This window comes from Pollicipes pollicipes, unplaced genomic scaffold, assembly GCF_011947565.3.
Source record: "Pollicipes pollicipes isolate AB1234 unplaced genomic scaffold, Ppol_2.1 Scaffold_3087;HRSCAF=3621_pilon_pilon_pilon, whole genome shotgun sequence".
NCBI lineage: Eukaryota > Metazoa > Arthropoda > Thecostraca > Pollicipedomorpha > Pollicipedidae > Pollicipes > Pollicipes pollicipes.
This window is the reverse complement of record NW_023596225.1, coordinates 38,494,447-38,516,873: the sequence shown is the minus strand read 5'-3', so window position 1 is coordinate 38,516,873 and position 22,427 is coordinate 38,494,447. Positions and strand designations below refer to the sequence as shown.

Below are 22,427 nucleotides of genomic sequence, written 5' to 3'. Positions count from 1 at the left end.
AAAAAAAAAATGCAAGAAAAACTGATAGCGTTCGACCGTCGGGTAAGTAGAACGAGTTTTTTGGTCTTCAATAAGCGAGAAAGTCAAATGGTGCAGTGCGTGCTGCAATATTTGGTCCAAGTATTGATTATGTGTTTATTTTCTTCGACAAATATTGAAGATATTATTTTTATGGTGTTGTTTGTATTATGATATCTTACGTGCAATGTAGTAAACAGTATCGCATAACACATCGTAGGCCCACTTTTATCATCTGCTTGGATTGTTGAGGTCCAGCGAAGCTCTTCTGTGGTTTCAGCAAGTCCATTCTGAATGTTCTTTGGGGCCATTCATAAATTACGTTACGCCTGGGGAGGGGAGCGGGGCGGGCATGCAGCGCAACCAAAGCGTAAGGGGAATGATGAGGGTTTCGCACCGTGTCACGACACGTTCAAGCGTGGCTGAAGATCAACGTAGGTGTGTTACAATACTTTAAAATCTTGAAGCGGCAATATTATATGGATGTAGGTCGTGAGTCTGCTTTCCCTTATGGCAAACAATATGCCCCTTTTTGTGCAACACCTCCAGCTAAGTTTTGTGGCAAACAGGTATTATTACCTTTTCGGGACCATACGCCGAGCACAGCATTTCCGAGGAGCGGGTTTTACCCAGCGTGACCAGTGCGTAACCAGGAGGATGGGATGGGGAAAATAAATAAAATGCGTAACGTAATTTGTGGTCGGTCCCCATAGTCTTGCCGAGTCCCAGACAAGGATCGCAAACTCATGGAGCACACGATTCCTTTAGTATTCATGACGCTATCCTCATAAGTATATCGTACTACTCAGACCTATTTGCGAAGTGGAAGATTTTGGACGCCATTTTCGTTACGGACAGTATAGTCACCGCATTACACATGTTACGCATCCAACATCATCATTGAGCCTCCCAGCCGTTCGCGCTACAGCATGCGGCGCCGCGTGCGCGTCTAGTGACAGAAAAGAGAACTAGAAGTGGCTGCGTTCGGCACCAGCTGGCAGCAGTGCCCAACGCGTGGTGACGTGCCCAGCTCCGAGCTGGCAGCCGGCCGTGTCACTTGTGATGCAGTCCGTACTGGTGTCGACCCGGCGGCAGGCCGCTGGAGCCGCCCGTAGCCGACGACCTCCGCACGCCGCCGTGGTGTACCACAGCCTGCACCTGCCGGCACGGCCGACCAGCCCAGTGTCAGCCGAAGTCAGGCCTGCTTGTCTCTCTGGTGCAGTGATTGCCTCGGCACCCGCATCTTTACGTCCGTGTTGCTGGAAGCTCCTTTTCCTTACAATTCCTAGAGCCGCGGAATTATGTTCATCACGTACGAAGACAGTTCACTAGCTGTATCAGTGATGTTTTTGTTGACTGCTTCATATTATCTTATCGAGCGCATTAACCAAACGACTTCGGTGGGCTTAACCAGCTTGCAGGCAACAGAGCACGGGCTGAGAAAAAAACACTCCTGTTTCTGGAATCTCAAGAATCCCATTAATCAATTTCCTAATGCAGCATGATTTCCCTTCCATCGGAAATATCCCCCACCTCAACCCTCTCGCATCCGACACAGGTGATCCCAACCGCACTCATGTTGGCAGCAGCGCAAGACCGGCGCGACGCCGCCACACACGCCTGCGGCCTGCCGTCTCCTACGGAGCCGGCGTGGCTGCCCCAACTCACGGCCGGGACGGGCTTCTCCCTGCGTACGTTAGTGTAGTCGAGGCTGCGCACGAAGGCGGCCTTCAGCTGAGAGAGCACGGGCCGGCCGGGCCGCGGCGCCGACTCGGACCGGCTGCCGCCAGATGTCAGCACGCTCTCCAAGCTCTGCTGCTTGCGCAGGCTGCTCGAGCGAGCGTCTGGGAGCCAGGCACGGACAGAGTTAGATTCGTGCTACTTTAGATGTCACGAAACGACGGGCCCGCCTGATGAACGAACACTTCTCAACCAACGACGGAAAGACACAGCTGTCGAAACATGGTATATAGGATTCCGCTCCTTGGCAGAACTAGGATTACTGAAATAAATTGGGTAGCCTACGCTGATGTCAGGAGAAATGAAGTCAAAAGAACGAATCAATATATTTCGCCATGCGACGTCATCAAGGCTGTCGAAGTCAAAGCCACAGAAACAGTGACGGAGCCTGGGAGGGGGGACGGGGGGAGGCGGCAGGAAAAGTGCTTGCCCTTCCTTCCCATACAAACACTTTAAGACTGAGAGCGGTGCCATTCCCCAACTTAAACGGGGCTAATCTTAAGATTGTCTTAACAAAATCTGGGTGATGCTCTCAAGGTCTCGCAAAAACGAGGATCGTTTGAGATTTTTCGCCATAAAATTCACAGCATTCTGCTGTTTTTATTTCCGTTTAGCTTTTCATCCATTCATTTCATTTTCATTCATCACTCATTTTAATGAAATGTTGACAAACCTTCAATTTGATAGAAGTTAGTGCCCTGGGGATCTTTGTCAAAATGACACGTTGTCGGCGGCGAATAATCTGTGCGCTGTTGTTTAGATTTACAACCGCTCAACCCCCAACTCTCAATGCGTTTTGGCACATGCTTCGAGCTGTTGTCAGCAAGAAAGGCCGTGAGCTCGTGGCGTTCGCCATTATGAACTGTGGGTTCGATGAAAATAATCGGCCTAAGTATGCCAAGAGTCACTGGATTAAATGACGTTATCAAGCAAGCATTGGGACATTGGTTATATGGCGAATACTCAACGTTTTGAAGCTGTGCTCATTGTTAAGTATTTTACCAAAATCGGTCAACACATTCCAATGTTTCTTTCGTTCTGGAACACACCTCACAAAATGTGTCGATAGCAACTCCCGATAGCCATTTTGTGGCACAGCCAGGTGGAAAGTGCACCACTGTATTGTACTTCAAACCTAAAATGAGCCTGAAAACGACCCGCCCCATCATGCTGCGTAATAATTTGGCAAACCACATGACTACTGAGAAAGCAGTCCTGATATCCCATATGTGGAAGTGGTGGGTGCATCATCTCATCCACAATCGTGTTAGCGTATTCATGTTCAAAAATGCTATCTTGTCCTCGATAACGAGTTTCCCGCAACACAGAGTGAGGTCCTCCGCTTGCTCTGCCCTCTCTTTTTTACAATTGGCGAAATAGTCTTAGAGAGGTGAAACCGACAAATTGTGCCAATGTTAAACCCCCTTATACAGATGACAAGCTGAGCAGATAGGCGAATGCCACCACACCATCGAGGGGTTTGCACGACCTTGTGGTAGCGAGGAATGGTGGTCCCAGTAAGTCCATGCCAGCTCGATCAGCCCTCAAGAGCCCCCTCGAGACTTCCGCTTGCCCAACTGGGAGTAGGGCTTCCTACACTTATCGATCGGTTTAAATGAAAATGCATTCGGAACGATATGGTATACCACATGTCTTGTAGCCTCTGTGCAGGGAAATTTTATGAACACCTTGGAGACAAACGTTTACAGAGAGGATACACACCACGGGAGCCCGCCACACCACAAGCTGGCCTGATATTCGACAAACGATAGCTTTAAAGCAAATGCTATATCAACAACAAAAGACAACGCGGATCCCAGGATTTGCGCCTCCATAATCTTTGCCCGAGAATGAACACGCAGCGATCTTGGAACATGGTTTGAGCGAAGTTATCTACGTTATATGCGTCCAAGAAAAGTGTTGTGGTTATTATGATCAGCACTGACGCCCACTGCCAAGCTACTTTCCATCCTTCCAAAAAGCGTATCCTGGAGCGGCCTCTGTCCGCGCCATGCACCCTAAAGTTACTCGTCATACGTAGAAAAGTAGTTGAGAAAAGGTCAAGGGATTTAAACGATCTGCTTCAACCCGCTCCGAAAAAAAACAACAGAAAAGCGGAGCGGACGGAACCGCCCTTCCCCTCCTCCCCGCCGGGAATGGGGTCATGCATGCGTCTTGCGTCACGCAAACAAAGCGACTGACACATCAAACGGCCGTGCCTGTCACCTCATCTCCTTTGCTCTTTAAAGCCTGCGTAGAATAATAAGTCAACACTGAGTACGTACGTCACCAAGCACACGTGAGCGCAGTGTCAGACCCGGCCAGGTGTAATGCCAGCTCACATCAGTGGAGATCGTTCACTGCAAACCCTAGACGCCGGACGACCTGACCTGGGTAGCCCTGGCCTCTGGTGACGTTCTGCACGCTGTGCCGGTGCTGGGCGCTGGTGAAGCGCGGCGCGGCGCGCACGGCCGGCGAGCCGCCGTCGCCCGACTGTTTGGGCGGCCGCGGCGGCGACGGCGGCGTGTGCCGTGTGGTCGGCGACGGCGTCTTGCTGTCGCCGGCGTCGTACGGCTTGCTCTTGGCCAGCTCCACCTCCACGTGCGCCACCGGCCGCTTCCTGCTGTCGACAGGCGGCGGCGGCAGTGTCACGGTGCCGTTCGTGGGAGAAGGCCACCACCAGCTGCAGCTCGCACGCACCGATCGTAGTGAGGCTGCGCACTCCCATCATTCACGCGGGGATTTTCTGGCTGTCCTAATGGGAAACCATGTAACCTTTTCACATGATTTGCCAAGCCCTTTTGTTACCCCCAGAAAACAACGGGTTGAGCATGCCTTCCGCGCGACACGTGCCAGAACCCCGCAGGAAAACAGACCACACAACGACGGCTGCACCATTGACCGCCAACTCTACATGTTAAAGCGAGCCAGCTGGCGAGCCCGGTCCCCGACCCTCCAGTCGGGCCATCCACTCGGCTCACTCGGTGCTGTGGCGCGCGGCGGTGTGACCCGACGCCTGTCCATGCGGCAGCGGCCGGTCGCCGCGCGCGTGCCCCTTCTTGTGCGCGATGAAGTCGTACAGCCGCGAGCGGTACGCCTCCACGCTCAGCTGCACGCTGTCGTCCACCGGCGGCACGATGGCGCGGCCGAACGACGGCTCCTTGGACGGGTTGTGGAAGCTGCGAACAGACACCAGACGTCCGTCAGTCGTCGCTAGAGCGGAACACGCGTGGCTGGGAACAGAGCTGCCAAAGTGAACCACCGTCGTGGTTGGGTTATTTTACTCAAAATCATGTGAGCCAGTCTGTTCGCAACGTTGACTCATATCTCCGAGGTGCGCAAGCTCCGTCGAAGAGCTCAACCGCATGATCGATGAGACCTTTCATGCCTCAACACACACCACCCGCTGCGAGACGACGACCACAGCCTGTCCGTGTTGGCGCAAGCGTGACACGCGGCGGGCGGGCTGACCCCTTGACGTAGGGGTGCCGGAGCGCCTCGTCGGCGGTGAGGCGGCGGCTGGGGTTGAACACAAGCAGCTTGGTGACGAGGTCGAGAGCATCCGGCGGCACGTCCGACGCCAGCACGGCCGTCAGGGGGCGCCGGTGGGTCAGCACGGCCCTGTCCAGCAGCGACGAGGCGTACCTGAGGTCAGCGGGTCGGGGTCAGCGGGAAGGCCTGCCTGAGGGTAGCAGTTAAGGGTCGCCGGGGAGGAGGCACAAGCCGGGTCAGCAGTTCAAGACAACTCGGGAGGAGCCGTGCCTGAGATTTTAGGGTCGGTAAGGAGAAAGCACACCTGAGATGAACTGGCAATTGTCACTCGTTAGAAGGCGAACCTGAAGTCGGCGGCCCAGCCAGCCGGTTTTAATCACCCCAATAGGCCACATTACATCTATCATCATCACAAAGCATCATCGCATCAGCAAATATCATCGTCATGCAACGTAGCATCACGGCATCACATAACGCATATAATCATCCCATCTCGCCAAAACTCGAAAGCAAACGCGGAGCAGCTCCAGCTGCCGGAAGAGACTGAGGTCACTGACCCCGAGCAGACGGATGCCACGTCCTGCGGCGAGGGCGTGTCCAGGGTGGCCATGATGCGCTCGATCTGGTTGATGGTGGATGTTCCGGGGAAGAGCGGTCTTTCCAGCAGCATCTCCGCCAGGATACAGCCCAGGCTCCACATGTCCACGCCTTTTGTGTAGCTGGAGGCGAGGGTCGTGTCACCGGCCAGACTGTCCGTAAGCACAACACATCATTCATTTCCACTACATGGTCTGAAGATGTCAAGTTATCTTGAAGTGTAGAGGCACGCAAGTTGGTAGTTTTATTAACCTTCCAACTTTGGGCGCGCTAATTTCTCAATCATACGCCCTGAAAAACTCGTGCAGGGTTCAACAACAGGCGCGGCGGCAGCGAGGGAACCGTATCTGCGCGAGACCGTACTTACGATTTGGCCGAAAGGAGTATCTCGGGCGCCCGGTACCAGCGTGTGGCCACGTAGTCGGTGAGCGGCGGCTCCGTCTCCGTGTCGCAGGGCTCCCGCGTGCTCAGGGACCGCGCCAGGCCAAAGTCAGCCACCTTCACATTGCAGTCGGCGTCCAGCAGAATGTTCGACGGCTGTTGGAATGCGGGCGGCGGGTCAGACCGCCGAGCCATTGACTGCAGACATTTTGTCGTTATTTTTGTAACCGATCTCAGTTGGGGGGGAAATTCCTTTAAGCGAGTGAGCAGCTGAAACCAGGAATTTAAACCAGTCTGTTGTTTGTTTGTTTTTTTACTAATGTTGAGTCATTTAGTACTTCACGGTGTCTGTTAAGGATAAGCACGGGAGCAATGTCACACGGCGATTTCATATTTTGAGCAGTGTGAGTCCAGATTCATTATCGATGAATTCACAGATCTCCATAGAGCCTTTTCGGGTACGAAAAGAGAAGAAAAAATTTCACAGAACAATTCAATGACTAAATGCTACCACTAAGGTTGTCACGGCCACCAGCCTTGCTCCCACATCACTGTCTTCGATGGCAGTTCGTGTGTCATTTTTGGGGTTTGCCCGGGATGCACCTTTAAAATTCCCCTCGTACACTCCGAAAACCTGTGAACAACGGTAGCCAATCGTCTAATTGGCGATAGAGGTCATGCATGTCGGCGCTGATGGTTTGCCTCGGCGAGGACGACAAGTGTTGTCTTTGCCATTAAAAGCTTGCGAACTAGCGCGATAAATTACATGGCTGGCTTTGGACATCATGTCGCGCCTGAATGCTCACTTCGCCGAAACCGACGGAACAACAAACGCTGGGCCGGCCTGATCGCCAGGCGGGTGGCGGTGGCGGCCCGGCCAGGCCCGGCGGCATGCCCCGGGGCGGCGGCCGTGACCCGGATCGCCGGTGCCCCACGTCGTGGCGCCATCAGCGCCATCGACCCCGCCGGTCGGCATACCAGCGGCCAGCGGGCGGCGCCAAGGCCCCGAAGGGCGCGCGCCATCGCCGACCGCGGGCTAACGCCGGTCACCGTCGGCTGGCCGGGCCGGCGCCGTCCTCGGCCCCGCCTCGTGATGCTGTTCCGTGAAGCCCGCCCGGCCTCATGTGGACAGCCGCTCAGTCACGGCCGGTGTTCTGAGAACGGCTGCGTGCGTCGGCTCCGACGCGGCGGCCTTCCTGCGACCCTCGTGACCGTCGCCGGTTAGAGGCGGCCGCGCGGGCGGCCGAGCCGGGCCTCCCCGGCCGTCTGGCCGGCGGCGCCGCCAGCGGCCGGTCGATTGGCCGGTCAGTGACCTGGGCCGCCCTGGACGCCGCCCCCCGCCGCCGACACTGACCTTCTGGTCGCGGTGAATGACCTCAGCCGAGTGTAAGTACTTGGTGGCCCGGAACAGCTGGTACATGATGTACCGCTTGTGGATGTCCTTCAGAATGCCCTGTTTCTTGATGACATGGTGCAGGTCCGTGTCTGAGGCAGAACGCGACGAGACATGATGGAATTTGTTCACATTTTAAATAGCTGTAATAGTAAGGCAGGACCAGGATGGCTCAGCGGTTCATGATGTGGATGGTATTCTGGCCGAATGCCGGTGAAGGAAATTCTGCACCGGCCGAATGCCGGTGAAGGGAACCGGCCAAATGCCGGTGAAGGAAATTTTACGCCGGCCGAATGCCGGCGAAGGAAATTCTGCGCCGGCCGAATGCCGGTGAAGGAAATTTTACACCGGCCGAATTGCGACGTCTGGCGCAAATATGACGACTGAAGACGCCGGGCGCGAACATGACTGCTGTAGCCACCGGACGCAAACATGACTACTGAACCCACTGCTTTAAAGTAAGGGGCACACGACGAAGTGCGGTGGACATCCTTAACATGAATGTTCGCAACGCAGGTTATGTTCACCCGTGCATTAATACACGACTGGTGTTAGAAAGCTCGCTCACTCGAGCCCAGTAAACGGCAGATTGTCTCCCCGGCTACAGGGACGTAGCCAAAGGGCGGGGAGGGGGGCACCGGGTCATGTTCGCCTCTGAACCAAAGGGCTCGCACTAGATTCTGGGCGCTTTCGCATAATCCGCAGCGGTCCGAAACAAATTTGATACCCTCCCCTCCCTCTCGTGACGAAGGGTCTGTCTCCGCGCCCGACAGTCTGTCCGAGAGGCCCATCGCGTGCGTGTGTGCGACATCAAACATTCAGCCACGCGAGGAATGCGGCCAGCGATCGGGCTTTTAATGACATATCGCGGAGTGAATGCGGTCTTTTTTTTGTACACCCGTCTGGAAACGTTGTTTTTGTCATTCTTTAGAAGCGGCGCACGCACACTTCGGCAACACTTTTTTAGCTATCACTTCGCCCAAACGCTGGCTTAGTTTGCCGTTTTGTTCACAAGTCAGATTTCATGATCACAGAGCTGAAACACAGTGAGCGGTAAATCATCCGACCAGCGAGTGTTCAAATGTAAGGTTACCATCCTGTCTGTCTGCCTCTCTGCCTCAACGTATCTCCAGTTCTCAAAGCGTTCGCTCACCCATGTACTCGAACACGAGGTAGATGTCGCGGTCGCTGTCCGCTCGGATGACGTTCAGGAGCCGGATGACGTTAGGGTGGTGCCGAAACTCCTGCAGGAACAGGATCTCGCGGAACGTGCGCTGAGCGTCCGTCGGGTTCCTGAAGGCGTCGAAGATCTTCTTCAGGGCCACCACGTCACCGGAGCGTCTGTCGATGGCCTTCCAGACGATGCCGTACGCCTGCGGATGGGCGTGCAGTTGATGACGCGGGGTTAGTGCGGTGATGACGCCTGGTGACGCCTCTCCAGGGGCATGGCTGTTAGACCGGTAAAGGAGAACGCGCCCGTGTGCAGGGAAGGCCAGTCGGAAAGTGCCGTCGATTTGCGTTTGATTGAATAAAAGGTTGGTGGTCCCTGTGTGGGAGGGAAATGGATGGCTGTAGTCACTCGGTATTGTATTTAAAATGTGTAGGTTTGCTAAGCGCTTCCTTGGCTATGTATAAGCTACCAAGCAATAATGAATACACAAATGATTGTAAACTAATAATGTTCCTTATCAGATCCAACATGCGGAATGATTGAGGATAGAGTGCTAGGTATTGTGTTTTCAAGATATTTTAGTTTTCACAATACTGTTGACGTCTATTTTTCCTTCGGGGTCAACAATATCCTCGGTTCAGTTCAAATCAACAACCACTCTTGCTGCTGTCTATCACATGTGTTATCATCAACGATGATAAAGGCGTCACTTAAGTAATGTTGTTACATTTAATGACGTAAATGTCGTAGCCATCAACAAATCGCGACGACCCCACAAGAACGTAGCATTGCAATACACATGACAGCATCGTGTTCCGCGTTCCAGTGTTAAGGCCATACCTGTGGCTGGGGTAATCCTACCCCTCCCCTCATTATTGGCATTTGCCTGACCTCTAGGGGAGGGGAAGGGAGGGGAGGGAGGGGAGCCGATTGATCAATCAGGGAAGGATGGGGGTCTGGGCTGGGGTGCTGGTACGTCAGTCAGTTATCGATCAGGTATGACATGGCAGGCCATTGTTCCGTTCGCCCTCAAGCCAAATAAAACAAAACTGAATTTTCTGATATTGTGACAATTTGATGCAGCATTTTACGTTACAGTCGCCAGCAAGGTCGCTGAAATGTGTGAGGGGCGAGGCCATAAAATACGCAAGGGCTATCTATCCCTGTAATGCAGATGAAGCCAAGAACTGAGCGTGTGGGGCCAGACACCTTCGCTGACCGATACCAATAGGACTGATCAATGCGTTGAAAGACCGTCTTTCATGAGAGTGTAACAGACGGAGTTTCAGAGTAACAGACGGAGTTTCACCGATGCAGCACGCGCGCGATAAGCCGTAAGTGCCTGTCGGATAATTGTTTCAGTATGAGTCCGGCCAATCCCGGCAATCTCAGCAGACGAAATCAGTGGGTTCTCAGTGACTGATTTGTGGTTACGGTACTCATGGCTAAGGGATTGCGAAAAGCTTTTAATTGTTTTGATACTTTTCATGGTCTAATTTCTCTCAGTTTTTGATTCTCGGCTCCGCATTCGGTATCCGTTTTGAAAAGGTGCCACTATCCGCTTTCCGGTCGGTTACTGAAGCGCCTCTGGGCGGGACAGTGCTGCATCCCTTAGTGTGGTATAGAGGGTTCCTCCGCCCGCACCGCACAGCCGGTTGCATGCCCTCATCTGCCTTCAGTGCTGAGCTCTAATATACACTCTTAAAATCACCCCAAAACGGTTGGATGCGTCAGCCCGCGAACATCGGCCACCACGTTTGCCAATACTCTTGTTATATTTCTCCTCCGTCATAGCCTGTTAGTCTTGTGTCGCTGCCAGGTCAGATCGCGGTGATCTAAGCCTGGTCTCGATCCGTTTTATCAGGTTTTTCGGAACGACCAAATTGTGAGTTTACCATGTCTATGGCAAGGATTAGATGAAACTCCGCGGTGGTTTTGCAATATTGCAAACATGATCAAAAAATTTGTCTGCAAATACCTAAGCCCTTCAGTAGGCGAGCCTTTAAAAAATGCACCTGTTATTACTGAAATTTGCATGGTGGCTAAGTAGCCTGACTTATTGGGGTGGCGCTGCTGTCCGGTATCCATGTACATTCGAGGAGACGTTTCCCAATGGCAGGCGTATTTAGGAGACTGTAATCAACCAAACGTTTTAATGGACTGAGTTCATTTAACACGTCCGTTTAAGGGCTGTTCTTTGGCTGTTCCGAACTTGAATATTCACGACCCAAATAAGGTTTGATTAGGCTAGCACGGAACGTTTATTCGCGAACGACACCAGTCCGTATGCCAAAAATAGGGACACATTTCACAAGGGTAGCTAGTAGCTGCTACAACAACAGCAGGGCTACTGCGACAATCATCTTTCGGGCATCGGACTTCGCAACATCTAATAACCTTTTTCGTGATGGTTTTGTGGGATTCCGCTGTCTTAACGTATTGCATTGCTGGCCTGTCCGCACGAATTTGCGAGTGATCACGCTCATCCAAGTCTGAATTAAAATGTAGCCGTTCCCACCGTGTTAGTATCTAACATTTCCAAGTCAATTGCCGGCAAAAACACAGTGATGCCTTTCTTCTGCCATCCTTTGCATTTCATCTTTTCAAGTGCTACCGCCAAAAATACTGTAAGCAAAATGCGTGCCGAATTGATCTAAAAATATGATATTAAATTGATCATATTTAGCATTTATCATTAGCATGGTATCGCGTGCTAAATCTTTGCGTGGTCTCGCACTTTGATTCTCCCAGTAGCTGGGCGCGAATCCGCCTGGACCAATAACTCAAAGAAAAAAGTGTTCTGCATAAAGTTATAACTCAATTGGACATGTGTATGGCATGGGCGCAAATCATTGACCTCTGAAATCCTGATTTTTTAAGTTACAATGTCTTTTCGTCGTGTAATTTCCATCCCCGGAAATTGAAAAGATCTTAAGCGTTTGTCAACCAGCTGACATGTCACGTGATGCAACGCGGAAGCTGATAAGCGAACAGCATCGATTAGACAAGCATTTTCGCACCTCGCCATTCAATACAAGTTGAGTGATAATACAAGCAAACGCAATCCGAGCTTATTACGCATCAGACCGCATGTTGCGCAAGCACCGCTTGAGTCACATCAGAAAGTTTTCATCTTGAGCAAGCTTTCAATGCCGGGCGGGCTCAGCACGGCACGGCCCGGCCGTCACGCCCTCTAAAAGGTGTGACGGCGTATCTTAGCGGCCACTTATAGAAGATTCATGGAGGCTTCAGAAACAAGATGACCTTTTTTAATGTCGTGCCGGATAAATAGTTAGACGCATACATGAAGCTGTTCGATCAGATCAATTTACTTGCGACTTTATGATATCGCCAAAGTTTAACCCTGATATTTCATGAACATGGAGAACGACGTTTTCCATTCGACGTTCTGAAAGCGCACAACGCCTGCGACGTTTTCAAAACGTACAAGTTTTAGTGGAAAAAAGCTTAGCAGCGTGGGTCGAAACCAGATTTATATCACGATGAGACGACGTCGCTACGACGCAAAGCTAAAAGATTCTGAAGGCGAAAATGGACAAAGGTGGAGGTCGATGCGTGTAGACAGCCACGCGCTCTCGTACGCAAAACACGCATCCACCCACTTTGGAACTTTTGTAAGGATTTTTGTGTGATATCAGCCAACAAAAGGGACGGGGACCCGAAAAACAACTATACAGTGTATACGAGCATACCTGGTACGTCTCGCTATGTACAGATCTCAAAACTTTCCCACCCATCGGAGTGTCAGCTTTCGTTGCAAAGCGACCAGCGGCACCTTTCCCCGAAACCGATCTCACACGCAAGACCAGGAGGCCTAAACTGAGACGGATTGGTCCATGGGACTACACGGGCCTTCTGTGGCGTTCATTGAGACCAGCGTACCGTAAAGCGTCAGCGTGTTGCGCGATGGTTTGGTCACGATCCCCACAAGCCCAAGTCACTGTAATTGCATTGATTTTGGTCGCCGAAATTGCCAGGATTGGCCAGGCACTTAGCCGAGGTAACGTGACCTGGAGAAACAGGGTGCGAACGGTATGCCAGCGGACTCAGACTGTTCACGTCTCATAGCAGCCGGATTTCCAACTCACTGGTCAAACCCATTGGTATCGTTTGCCAACGGTGCCGGGTCCATTAGGCGAATTTCTGGCATGACTGCATGATGATAGCTGGTAACCGTCCGTTGTGACCTCACTCGCCCACGCCGGACATGGTGCTTTACTTGTCGCAAAATGTTGAAGAGTATCAAAGAAGACTGAAGACTGGAATCAGCTTCGAAAGAAGGTACATGACTATCACGTGATGCATACTTACCCCTTTCCCGAGTCTCTTCCGAATTTCGTACCGCTGAGTAATATGACTATCAACTTCATTAATTTTGTCCATTCCTTTCGAATTATGTTTCTTCTTGTTCGATTGCACCACCGGCATCTCTGCTTCTTGTCGGCCAAGTAGTGTTCGATTCGCTCAAGTAAGATTTCGTCCTCTTCTCGTGTCGGTGTTCAAAAGAAGTGCTGCAAGCGAGCATACCAATTTATCAACATTCTGAGCGGCTTAAGCAAATCTTTTTTACCACACAACATTGGCATTGCAACGCAACGTGCATCCAAGGCCCCTCACCGAAACAGACATGTCCGAAGCACGTCCGTATAAAGCCAAAAGGCATCGAAAATAGCATGCAATGGTACATGTACGCTTTGCTTGCGATTGGATGCAGAATGTTTGTAAACTCACCAGCGGTCGCAGTGTCGGTGTATCGAAAGTCGATGTGGCAGTCAGTATCGCGTGTTCGGCCGGTGGTAACGTCCCGTGGCTGGAGCTCGGCCGCTGGGCACCGACTGGCAACAGCCCTGCGCTGCACAGTAGACAGAGGAATCGAATAGCCCCCTGTCGTGCGATCGTCGAACCAGTGGGTCGACGCCGGGCTCGTCCGGCTCGTCGGTTTCGACACCTGAGTCTCAGCTGATCTCAGCTGATATGTTTTGAGAATTCCTGGTCGCCATAACAACTAAGTTAGCAGTGACGGCTGGTGGTGCTTCTGGCTGGGAAGAGATCAATAATCGGTGCTTTGGAATCGCGCTGGTCAAAACGTCAAATTCTGCCAACATTCCATTGCATTACATTGTTCGAAGCAGTTGCGTGCACCAAGTGACGTAACTTTTGTTTCTTATAGCAAGCAAGAAGTTCTCATTTCAAAAGCATTTTCCCATCACAGGCAAACCCCGCACACCTGAAACACCGTACCTTTCGCGCTTTCTCTCCGGCCGTAAAGCTATATGGACCAAAGTGCAACGATAATACAAGCACCATCGGGTGCTGCTCGTTTCGTGCTGTACACATGAAAATCTTTCGATATTTTTTTTTTTTTACGTGAAGATTATACGCGACCAAATCTTTCTCAATGGTTTGGTCCAATTATGCACGTGATTTGTAGCAAAACTGAGCAATATTTAACTGCGCTTGTGTTCCCGCCATCAACACTCCGTACAGTCCGACGCAGGCAGCCCTTGCCTTAAGTGTGGACAGGGCCCCTATTCCGATAAAGAGGGGGCCATCCATGCCACGATCTGGCTCCCTCCGGGGCGAAATGCTGGCTGCGCTACTGCTTTGTGGAGCCGTTATTTACTGCACTAGGTATTATATTTTGGCAATATTGTAAGAGGCTCATTAAAAACAGCCCCAAGTTGTATGTCTTAATCTCAAGCGGCTCGGAAATTACAAGCCAAAAACCATGGGAGCTTTTTCTGGTGACTTCAACGCAGTAGCGCGAAGCGGTGGCATGGTGACGTCACACCGTCTTGAACGCGTTTCAGCGCGATCCATAAGTGCAGGAACAGGGGGGGGGAGGGGGGGGGGGATAAGAGCGGCGCTTGCTTCCTCAAGACTTAGGCTGAAGAGCCTAACTTTGATAAGTCTAGTCTTAAAGTTTTCGCATACCAAATCGATATAATTTTCTCACTTAGAAATTATTGGTAAGGTGGAGTCGGTTGGGGCTGGTCTTCATGAAGTTTGGAACAAGTTTCCCGCTTTTTATTGCACCTTTTTATTTATTTACGTGCTTTCTGGTGAAATCAAGGCAAAGTTTCACTTTGGTGGAAGTTGGTTGCTTTGCGGGACTTGTTAAAATGGCATATTGTGGTCGATGAATAATATCCGCGCCGTTTTATTTACATTTAAGACCACTTGAATTACGTTTGTCAAGCTGGTAACATACCCATATTCATACAACGATTGGTTCTCGCGACTTGGCATGCTATGGGTTCCATCGTAGACCTTCGTAGTTCAGCTTGTGCGCTCATCGTGGTGAAATCAGTAAATTTATCTCTTACGCAACTTTTAGGGGAAATGTTGGAGACCATTTTACGTGCTATGAACTTACAACAACTCCATTAATCATTCAATCACTAGCAGGGGTAGGACCTAGGGAAAGTGACGTGCCGGTGTTAGTTTTTGCGCTTAAGGCAATCTGGTCCCGGCGCACACGTGCGCAGTTTTTTGAGCTCAATCAAAAGTCCACTGCCGAACGAGTATCGAGCTGCTGGGTCTATTGACGACATTGCGTCTTGGTGTAAATGGCGAAATCACCTGAATTGGGTACCATTCCTTACAAAAAGGATTTCAGCCGTTTGGTTTTCAGATTTTTTCGACACCGGAACTTTCTTTCAGGGTTAAACATTCAACGGCTATTCATGATACGTGATTGATGAATTGATCGTGGATGGCTCAGAGTAAGCGTGATGGCCATTACACGAATCCTAAATCATAGCGACTCAAGTGACATCTGGGGGATGCAAATATTAGTATGTTGATGGTGGTACCGGTTAAAAGTGCTGATGTCAGTCAAATTGAAATTGTCATCATGCTATCTATGGTCGGGCAGCAAAACCTAGTGACAAATATCTGACAAGCGCAAAACCGGTTGATAGTGTCTCCTTACGACTGCAATAAGCAGATGCCCGTGCAATAGTTGTTAGGGCTGTCGTTCTCGTATGGTGCGTTAGTGTGTTCGTAACGTTGTGGTGTCAATTTTTCGGCCGTTTTTCGATGTTGCTGGGTCCTGAGAGGGGCTGAAAAGCATTCAGTTTTCAGTCATCACGCGCAACAAACGAATTTTGTCTTGGAATTGCTGGGACTCGAACAATGGTCTTCTGATAATGAGCCCATCGTTGTACTGTTGAGCTTGCCGAGTAGGACGTTGTGAAACTTTGTGCATGTCCTAGCGCACCAGGCGACGTCACTGCTCTGTACAGCTGTTCAGACGGCAACACTTATTTGTCGTCTAAATCATTCCGTAAAACAGGAATAGGCAGGCATTAGACTGCGTGTTTTGACTATATTGAAGGAGCACGAAATTATTAGGAATGCGAACTGTGTCACAAAGCTGAGCTTATCGATGGTCAGAAAGTGTCATAACTACGGAGAGATATGAAAGACAGCGCTGTCGGCACGTAAAATTGTCTCAGGCATTTTGATGCAAAACGTCGGGTGAATGGGTGGCTGCTACGATCTGCTTCAAATCTCTCTGCTCTGCTTCAGATCGGCTCCAAAAATTATCATACTCGTGATTTTTAAAAACTTAACCTGCGTTTATTTCCTCAGACTTGCACCCAGCGAAGAGATCTGCACTCGCAAGCCAGCACGCCCAGTTCTGTTACGCGTGGAGCGCCGATACATTTTGTATCGTTGATGTCCCGACATGCTTCAATAGCCTGCCCAAAATGCGACACTTTCCTCAATAACGGGCGTACTTTATGAATCGGTACATAATCTGAGCACTTGGCTCTGAGAAAGACTACTCATTCGGAAGGGCTAAAGTCTCAAAGAACTTCCAAAATCCCAAACGAGGGCCGTCGCGGCACCACTCGCAGGAAGCCCGATAAAAGCCCTTCGCTGACGCTGCCAAAAGCTCGAGCCGTGCAGACGTGGGCCGCCTACCATTCTGACAAAACCTGAGCCGGAATCTACACGATGTAGGCGTGCTTTCTAAACTCAGTCCCCAGGACATGGAGAAACGGGTCCACAAAATACAAAATACCTGTAATAACACCTGTAAACCAAAACAACATAATAACCTCTGTGAAGTACATGTGAATGTACCACTAAGTAATGCAAATGCATCACTGTCTGATTCAATACATACAGGATGGCACAGCACTTGTGTAATAAAAGGCATAGCAAGTATTAAAAGGGAATTAAGCTGCATTCGTAAAGCGAGAACTGTTGCTCGGAAATTCATCAGTGTGCTCTGACAAGGCATGCATGAATGTTCATGTTCTAAACCCGGCTACAAGCAAGCGCGTTTGATGTTTACCCCTGGTACGCTGTCACGACAGCTCAACACCGTAGATTTGATGAAATATGTAGCTGTAAGCGCCACAAAATACCGAAGCCAAGGAAATACATGTTCCGAAAGCATAATGGAATTTTAGCACACTCCCATGTGGAAGAGTGATGGATGCGTTTTACGTTTTCTAGGCAAAGGCGGTGATGTGGGCTTACCAGGCGATGTACATTGCGTGCCTTTTGCATTGAGCCGCCTAAACTAGTGCCTCTTTGGCGGGCTGTGTCGCACAATTTGGAAGCGTTTGGGTAATTGAGCGGGAGCATTATGATTTGAAACGGATATCCAGCTTACACCCGAGAGCCATTTCATTTTCACTGCGATCACAATTCACGGTAAATAAATGCTTCTAAAGCGTCATCTGCCAAGGCCATTTTGCAACGTTCAATAACCAATCTTGTCACACCAGCTTCTTTGCGCGATTAGGAAAACACCTTGTCGCGACTGTTCCTGCGTGCGACTGTTATGCATTTGCGACCCTAATGGGATCAGCCCGTCGCGAGTTGTTGTCTTTAATCGGTCTGTTGTGTGATGCAATGGCACGAGGCATCCTAGTCACGCCAATATGCGATCAGAATCATGTCGATGGAATCAAGGAATGCTAAGATTATGATATATATATATATATATATATATATATATATATATATATATATAATATCATTATTTGGTTTGAGTGCAGTATTTGCATCTGCAAGAAACCACAAGTCATGGTACAAGCAAGCAGAAAAGTGCAATGATATATTTAGCACCGATAGTTCTCGAACCTAGGTGCCGCCTTCGCCGTCCACATGTGATGCTCTTCGCACCTGCTGCTACACCTCCGCTGCAGCGCCTCTCAAAAACTGGCTCGGCCTGAACTGTCCATGCAATACCAGCCCGTCCTCCTCGCCGCAGCCGGTTGCGTGTTTGTGCGAGGGCGGGCGTCGGAGTTGGCGGCGCCGCCGGGGGATGTCGGCACGGCGCGGTGCGTCCGCACCGGCCCGAGAGAGCAGGGGTGCGGTGACGCCGCTCGATGCCACATGATTCACCTGTGCGCCGCGTATCGACCACTCCCGGCCGGCCAGGTGGGGCGCCGCGCGCCGCACGTGCTGCCGGCCGCCGCACCGCCGGGCGCGTCAGCCCTCATGCGGCGCGCCGCACCGCGGAGCGGCGGCAGGGCACAGGCGATTGTGGCAATCGATGTTTGGTTTACGGGGCAGAGGCGGATACAAGCATCTCGACAGAGGGGCAACGAAGTGAATGACAGTTCTGTTAGTCGGAACGATGGTCTTTGCTTGTGTGACGGGTGGATGCTGGTGTTGACAGAGGCGGCATCGCACGTACCCGCTCCCCTCCATAACACCAGAGCACCCAGTGATTTTCGCACCTCAGTGATATTCACGAGGCTGAATGTGCGCGAAGACATCTGAGTTCGCGTCCCAGAAAACGCACTTTCATGACTCGTCAACGCCGGCAAAGGCGCGGCTGACTGGCAGGGTCAAGCTGGCATGAGCAGCCGCACCGCAGCGCTGCGGAAACGTTAGGATAGTATTTTGGCGACATGGTCCGCTGAACTGGTAGCGTTCTATCAAGTCATTGGGATCAGTTAGTGGGTACCCGCTATAGTTTGCCACGCGAGCTATATCTAGCAGACAATGGGATCCCAAAACCGTCCCTAGAAAGTGTCTGAATACATTTATGCAAACAGAGACGCGTGGAGGACATGGCGTATCAATCAGGCTGATCGACCTCTACAAGGCACTGCCGGATTCAGCGACTGCCTTGTTTTCGTGTGCATCCAAGGTAGGAAGGGGCCGCGATTAAAAATACATTGACTGGGGTGACGTGCGCGTACACAGATCAATATCAGAATATCAGCGACGTCTCTCCCCTCCACTTCCCCAGCGGTGTGTGCCCATGGCTTCTGTGTTGCATTCTGACTGAAGGCCGCACCAGCAACCCCAATGACGTCACCCGCCAGCCGACAACATCACCTGCTCGATTACTGGCGGTGAATATCGATTGGTAAGCCCGCGACGGCCCATGGTATCAGCGCCATGTCATTGTTGATCCTGATGTTCTTTGTGTGACTGGCACGAGCGTGTCTTGGGGCATGGTCAGGTCTGGGTGGATGCGGGGTCGATGGCGAGGACGATCATAAATCGGGTTTAGTTCATCGCTGGAAATAGTGATGATGTAAATTGACAGTGTATATCTATAAAGTTTTTCACGATCATTCTATCGACAAACTTCTCTCGCTTCTCGACCACCTTGCGATATATGTCACGGTCTATATCGGCCACCTCCAGAAAACAAAATAAAGACCCCACAGATTTGAAATTATTCAAAATGGAATCTCCTCTCCTCACCACGCTGCTTTTAGATGCTAAGTGGGTAAAATTCTGAACAACGCAGGTACGACCGAGTCATCCATATCTGCAGGCTACAATACAGAACACAGCCACTGCTTCAATCAGTTAAACGCGAAGTCACACAGCCAAACGAAGAACGGTGGATAACCTCAGACCTAAAAAGGAAGAATAGAGCCCGACAGGCTGTTCAAAATTGCAAGGCAAGCTCAATGCAATTGCAGCTGGGATGCATGGAGATATTCAACGTGACATGCTTACAGCCATGGATAGACGTCAAAAAGGAATATTTGTGGAACCAAGTTAAAAAATGCCGACTAAAAAAGAAAGCAATCAACCCTCATAAATATCGTCAACAATGCGCACCATGGTGAGATGAAACTGAGATGACACCATTCCATCAGTACAACCTGCCGGCCGCGACATCACAACTGACGAACATCACTAAAAAACCACTTTGCCTCACAATCCACGCTGAACATGTCACGGGCTTCCATATGCTACCACCAAGCAAACGTATTAAAGCTTTACGAAACATTGAAGAGGCATTCGAGGAGGCATTCAAGGAAGCATTCGTTATTGTATTCGTGCGCCACAGTTGCGCCTGTGGCGTAGTTTCGCAAAACAGGTTGGGGTTTGAAGGATGAAAAATGATGAAAGATGCCCCCAAAATATGCCCCCAAAACTATGCCAGCAAGCTAGCCTCCCGCCAGATTTGTTCCACTTCCTTCTAAAAGTTAGGGGGCGGGGTGGGGAAGGCTGAAGCCCCTCAACTGAATGACGAACGTACCCGGGTTGTACAATTCGCTTTGCAATCTCACCCTTTGCTTTCTCTGAATCATTAGTCTGGGCTCCGTCTTAAGCAATAACTCGAAGAAGTAAGTGCTCGATCATGACACTATGATAATACGCCAAGCCGCGCCTCATTTATACAGCCAATACGGCGTCAAACCGTTTACACGCCGCGTGCAGTCGGTGTGTGGAGTTAACGGCCATGATTCGGCAGCCTTCATCCCGTGTTTTCAGGCGGCCACATGATGCATGATGGAAAGACATGGGGTTGGCCTGGGCACGGCTGCTTCATCAGGGGCTGATTATGAGGCGGCCGTCCGGACGTATTCCGCTGCCAGCCCGGGCTGACCTCCCTGACCTCCCCGCCGCGCCCCGTCGGGCTCAGCTGACGAAGCGCCCGTAGACCGCGCGCCGAGACAGTGGCTGTGCGGCATTCCGCTGAACCGGCCGAGCTGGTAGCCGGGCCGCGTCTGCCAGATGGTATCGTGGCGCGCCATGTTTCGCCGCGGTTCGTATCGTCGCGTTGAGAACAAACGTGCCCGTTTCCCGTTTCACGGGGTGAATTTGTACTTCAGCTAACAGACAGCCCGAGTTTTGGATTCGCCATTTTCTAGCTGAACTCGGCGCTCTACAGTTTAGGTATGACGGTATTAAAGCAGCCCCTACCAAAACGCGTTGCTCGCGCGAGTGCTGCATGACGTTTTTCCTACCAGCCTACACAGTTGGGGTGTTACGGACATGCTTTTCGGGGGGTTGTTGATCGAATTCCTTCCCGCCGAGTTTGATGAGTCTGGCACCAAATGCAAAGTTGTTGCGCAACCTCGCGCATGTCTGTTAACCTTCTGTCTAGAGGGGCCGAGCTCCCACGGCGTGCCGGTTCAATGTTATCATGCACAGTGTCAATAACTTTCCGACTTTTGAAGCACGCCACTCAGAATCTGAGGCACAGTTGGCAGCGCGCCAGGTCCATAATTGCGAGCTGGTGCGTTCGGGCTCGATACGACGGAGGACTCTTTTGCCAATTCCCTATGAGATACGAAGGAGTTTGCTGATAGTCAATGCCTGCTGAAAAGGTAATGCAGCATTTAGTCGGGTGATTCCTTACAAAACTCTGGTACAACATCCAGTTAAACACGAAAAACACCAGCGTTTGCGCTACGCTGCCACCAATGACATGCTGGCAAGTGTTCGGTGGAAACTGAAGTCCTTGCACTCTATTCCACGTTTAGTCAATTCTAGCATTTAAATGAAACTGATGTCCCGAACCTCGTCCCTCCCGACTTTTATTGCCCCAAGATCCAAGAGATAGGGCATATAAGACTGATTTTTTCATAACGTGCGGAGATAAGTATGATCACAAAAGCACTTTTCACTCCCGTAAAGTCCGCAGAACTGATATAATGCCGCTTGCGCGCCGTCATCGGGCATAGCACTGACGCTGGCGTGATGGAGGCACCGTGCACACGTGTCCCATATGGCCTATGTCAAGGTCAAAATTGGTAAGAACGCCAGTTCAAATAGAAGCGCCTGGCAAAACAACAGATAACAAACACATAAGGGCAGTGTGCTCTCACTTTCGTGTATCCCACTCCAAAACGCTTGTTTTTTGGTACGTCCAACACCTTCAATCGACATCATCTATCAGCAAAAAGCCAAATAAATCGCACATAGTTTATTACAAGAGTACCACCTCACTCGCAAAGCTTCCTCCACAGGACTCAAGCTATTCCTCTGCGATAACAGGCGTCACCAGCCCAAAGCCATGCAGGATACGTTCAGAACGCACTGACAGCCAACTGAGACACCTTTTTAGAGGAGCGGTTCTCGGATCACATAGCAGCACCCAGCAACATCTGTCCATACGTCATACGATTATACACTGACGATCCTATAACAAAAGAACCAACTCTCGGATACTTCCACTCTCTTGTCTAATACGCACAGTAGCAGTCTGAATAAATAGTGACTCTTCCACAGCGCCGCGCGGCGCTCAGCTCCGCCCGGCTGCGGGGGCGTGTCGCCCCACTGACACACTGGACGCCCGATGTGACACCCCTGCCGGGCGGCCGCACACGGCCGCTGTCTGCAGAGCCGACGCCCAGAGCGCGGGCGTCGGCTGACGGAGCGCGCCGG

The 22,427-nt window shown here is 51.1% G+C and overlaps 1 protein-coding gene across 4 annotated transcripts; it reads right to left on the bottom strand.

Annotated features, from left to right (window-relative positions):
* Positions 1-769: 769 nt before the first annotated feature.
* LOC119089580 (Extracellularly regulated kinase 7) lies at positions 770-19,895 on the bottom strand. 4 transcript variants are annotated; one of them, XM_037212330.1, is made up of 12 exons: positions 19,869-19,895; positions 13,545-13,665; positions 13,125-13,324; positions 8,775-8,994; positions 7,583-7,713; positions 6,215-6,384; positions 5,808-5,969; positions 5,230-5,403; positions 4,740-4,937; positions 4,149-4,381; positions 1,687-1,862; positions 770-1,176 (listed from the first exon to the last, which is right to left on the bottom strand). In XM_037212330.1, exons 3-12 carry the CDS (start codon positions 13,239-13,241, stop codon positions 1,072-1,074), a joined length of 1,686 nt encoding a protein of 561 aa, XP_037068225.1. In that variant the 5' UTR covers positions 13,242-13,324; positions 13,545-13,665; positions 19,869-19,895; the 3' UTR covers positions 770-1,071. The 4 variants fall into 4 exon arrangements, with proteins under 4 accessions (XP_037068225.1, XP_037068224.1, XP_037068226.1 ...); XM_037212329.1 differs by lacking the exon at positions 19,869-19,895 and having other exon boundaries at positions 13,545-13,751; XM_037212331.1 differs by lacking the exon at positions 19,869-19,895 and having other exon boundaries at positions 770-1,170; positions 13,545-13,751.
* Positions 19,896-22,427: the final 2,532 nt, after the last annotated feature.

Coding starts and splice junctions, on each gene's coding strand:
- LOC119089580 (XM_037212330.1), bottom strand. CDS start 13,241: ATGCCGGTGGTGCAATCGAACAAGAAGAAACATAATTCGAAAGGAATG. Junction 7,714..8,774: donor CCTCGTGTTCGAGTACATGG/GTGAGCGAACGC, acceptor GTTCTGCCTCAG/ACACGGACCTGCACCATGTC. Junction 5,404..5,807: donor GTGGCATCCGTCTGCTCGGG/GTCAGTGACCTC, acceptor CGCTGACCTCAG/GTACGCCTCGTCGCTGCTGG.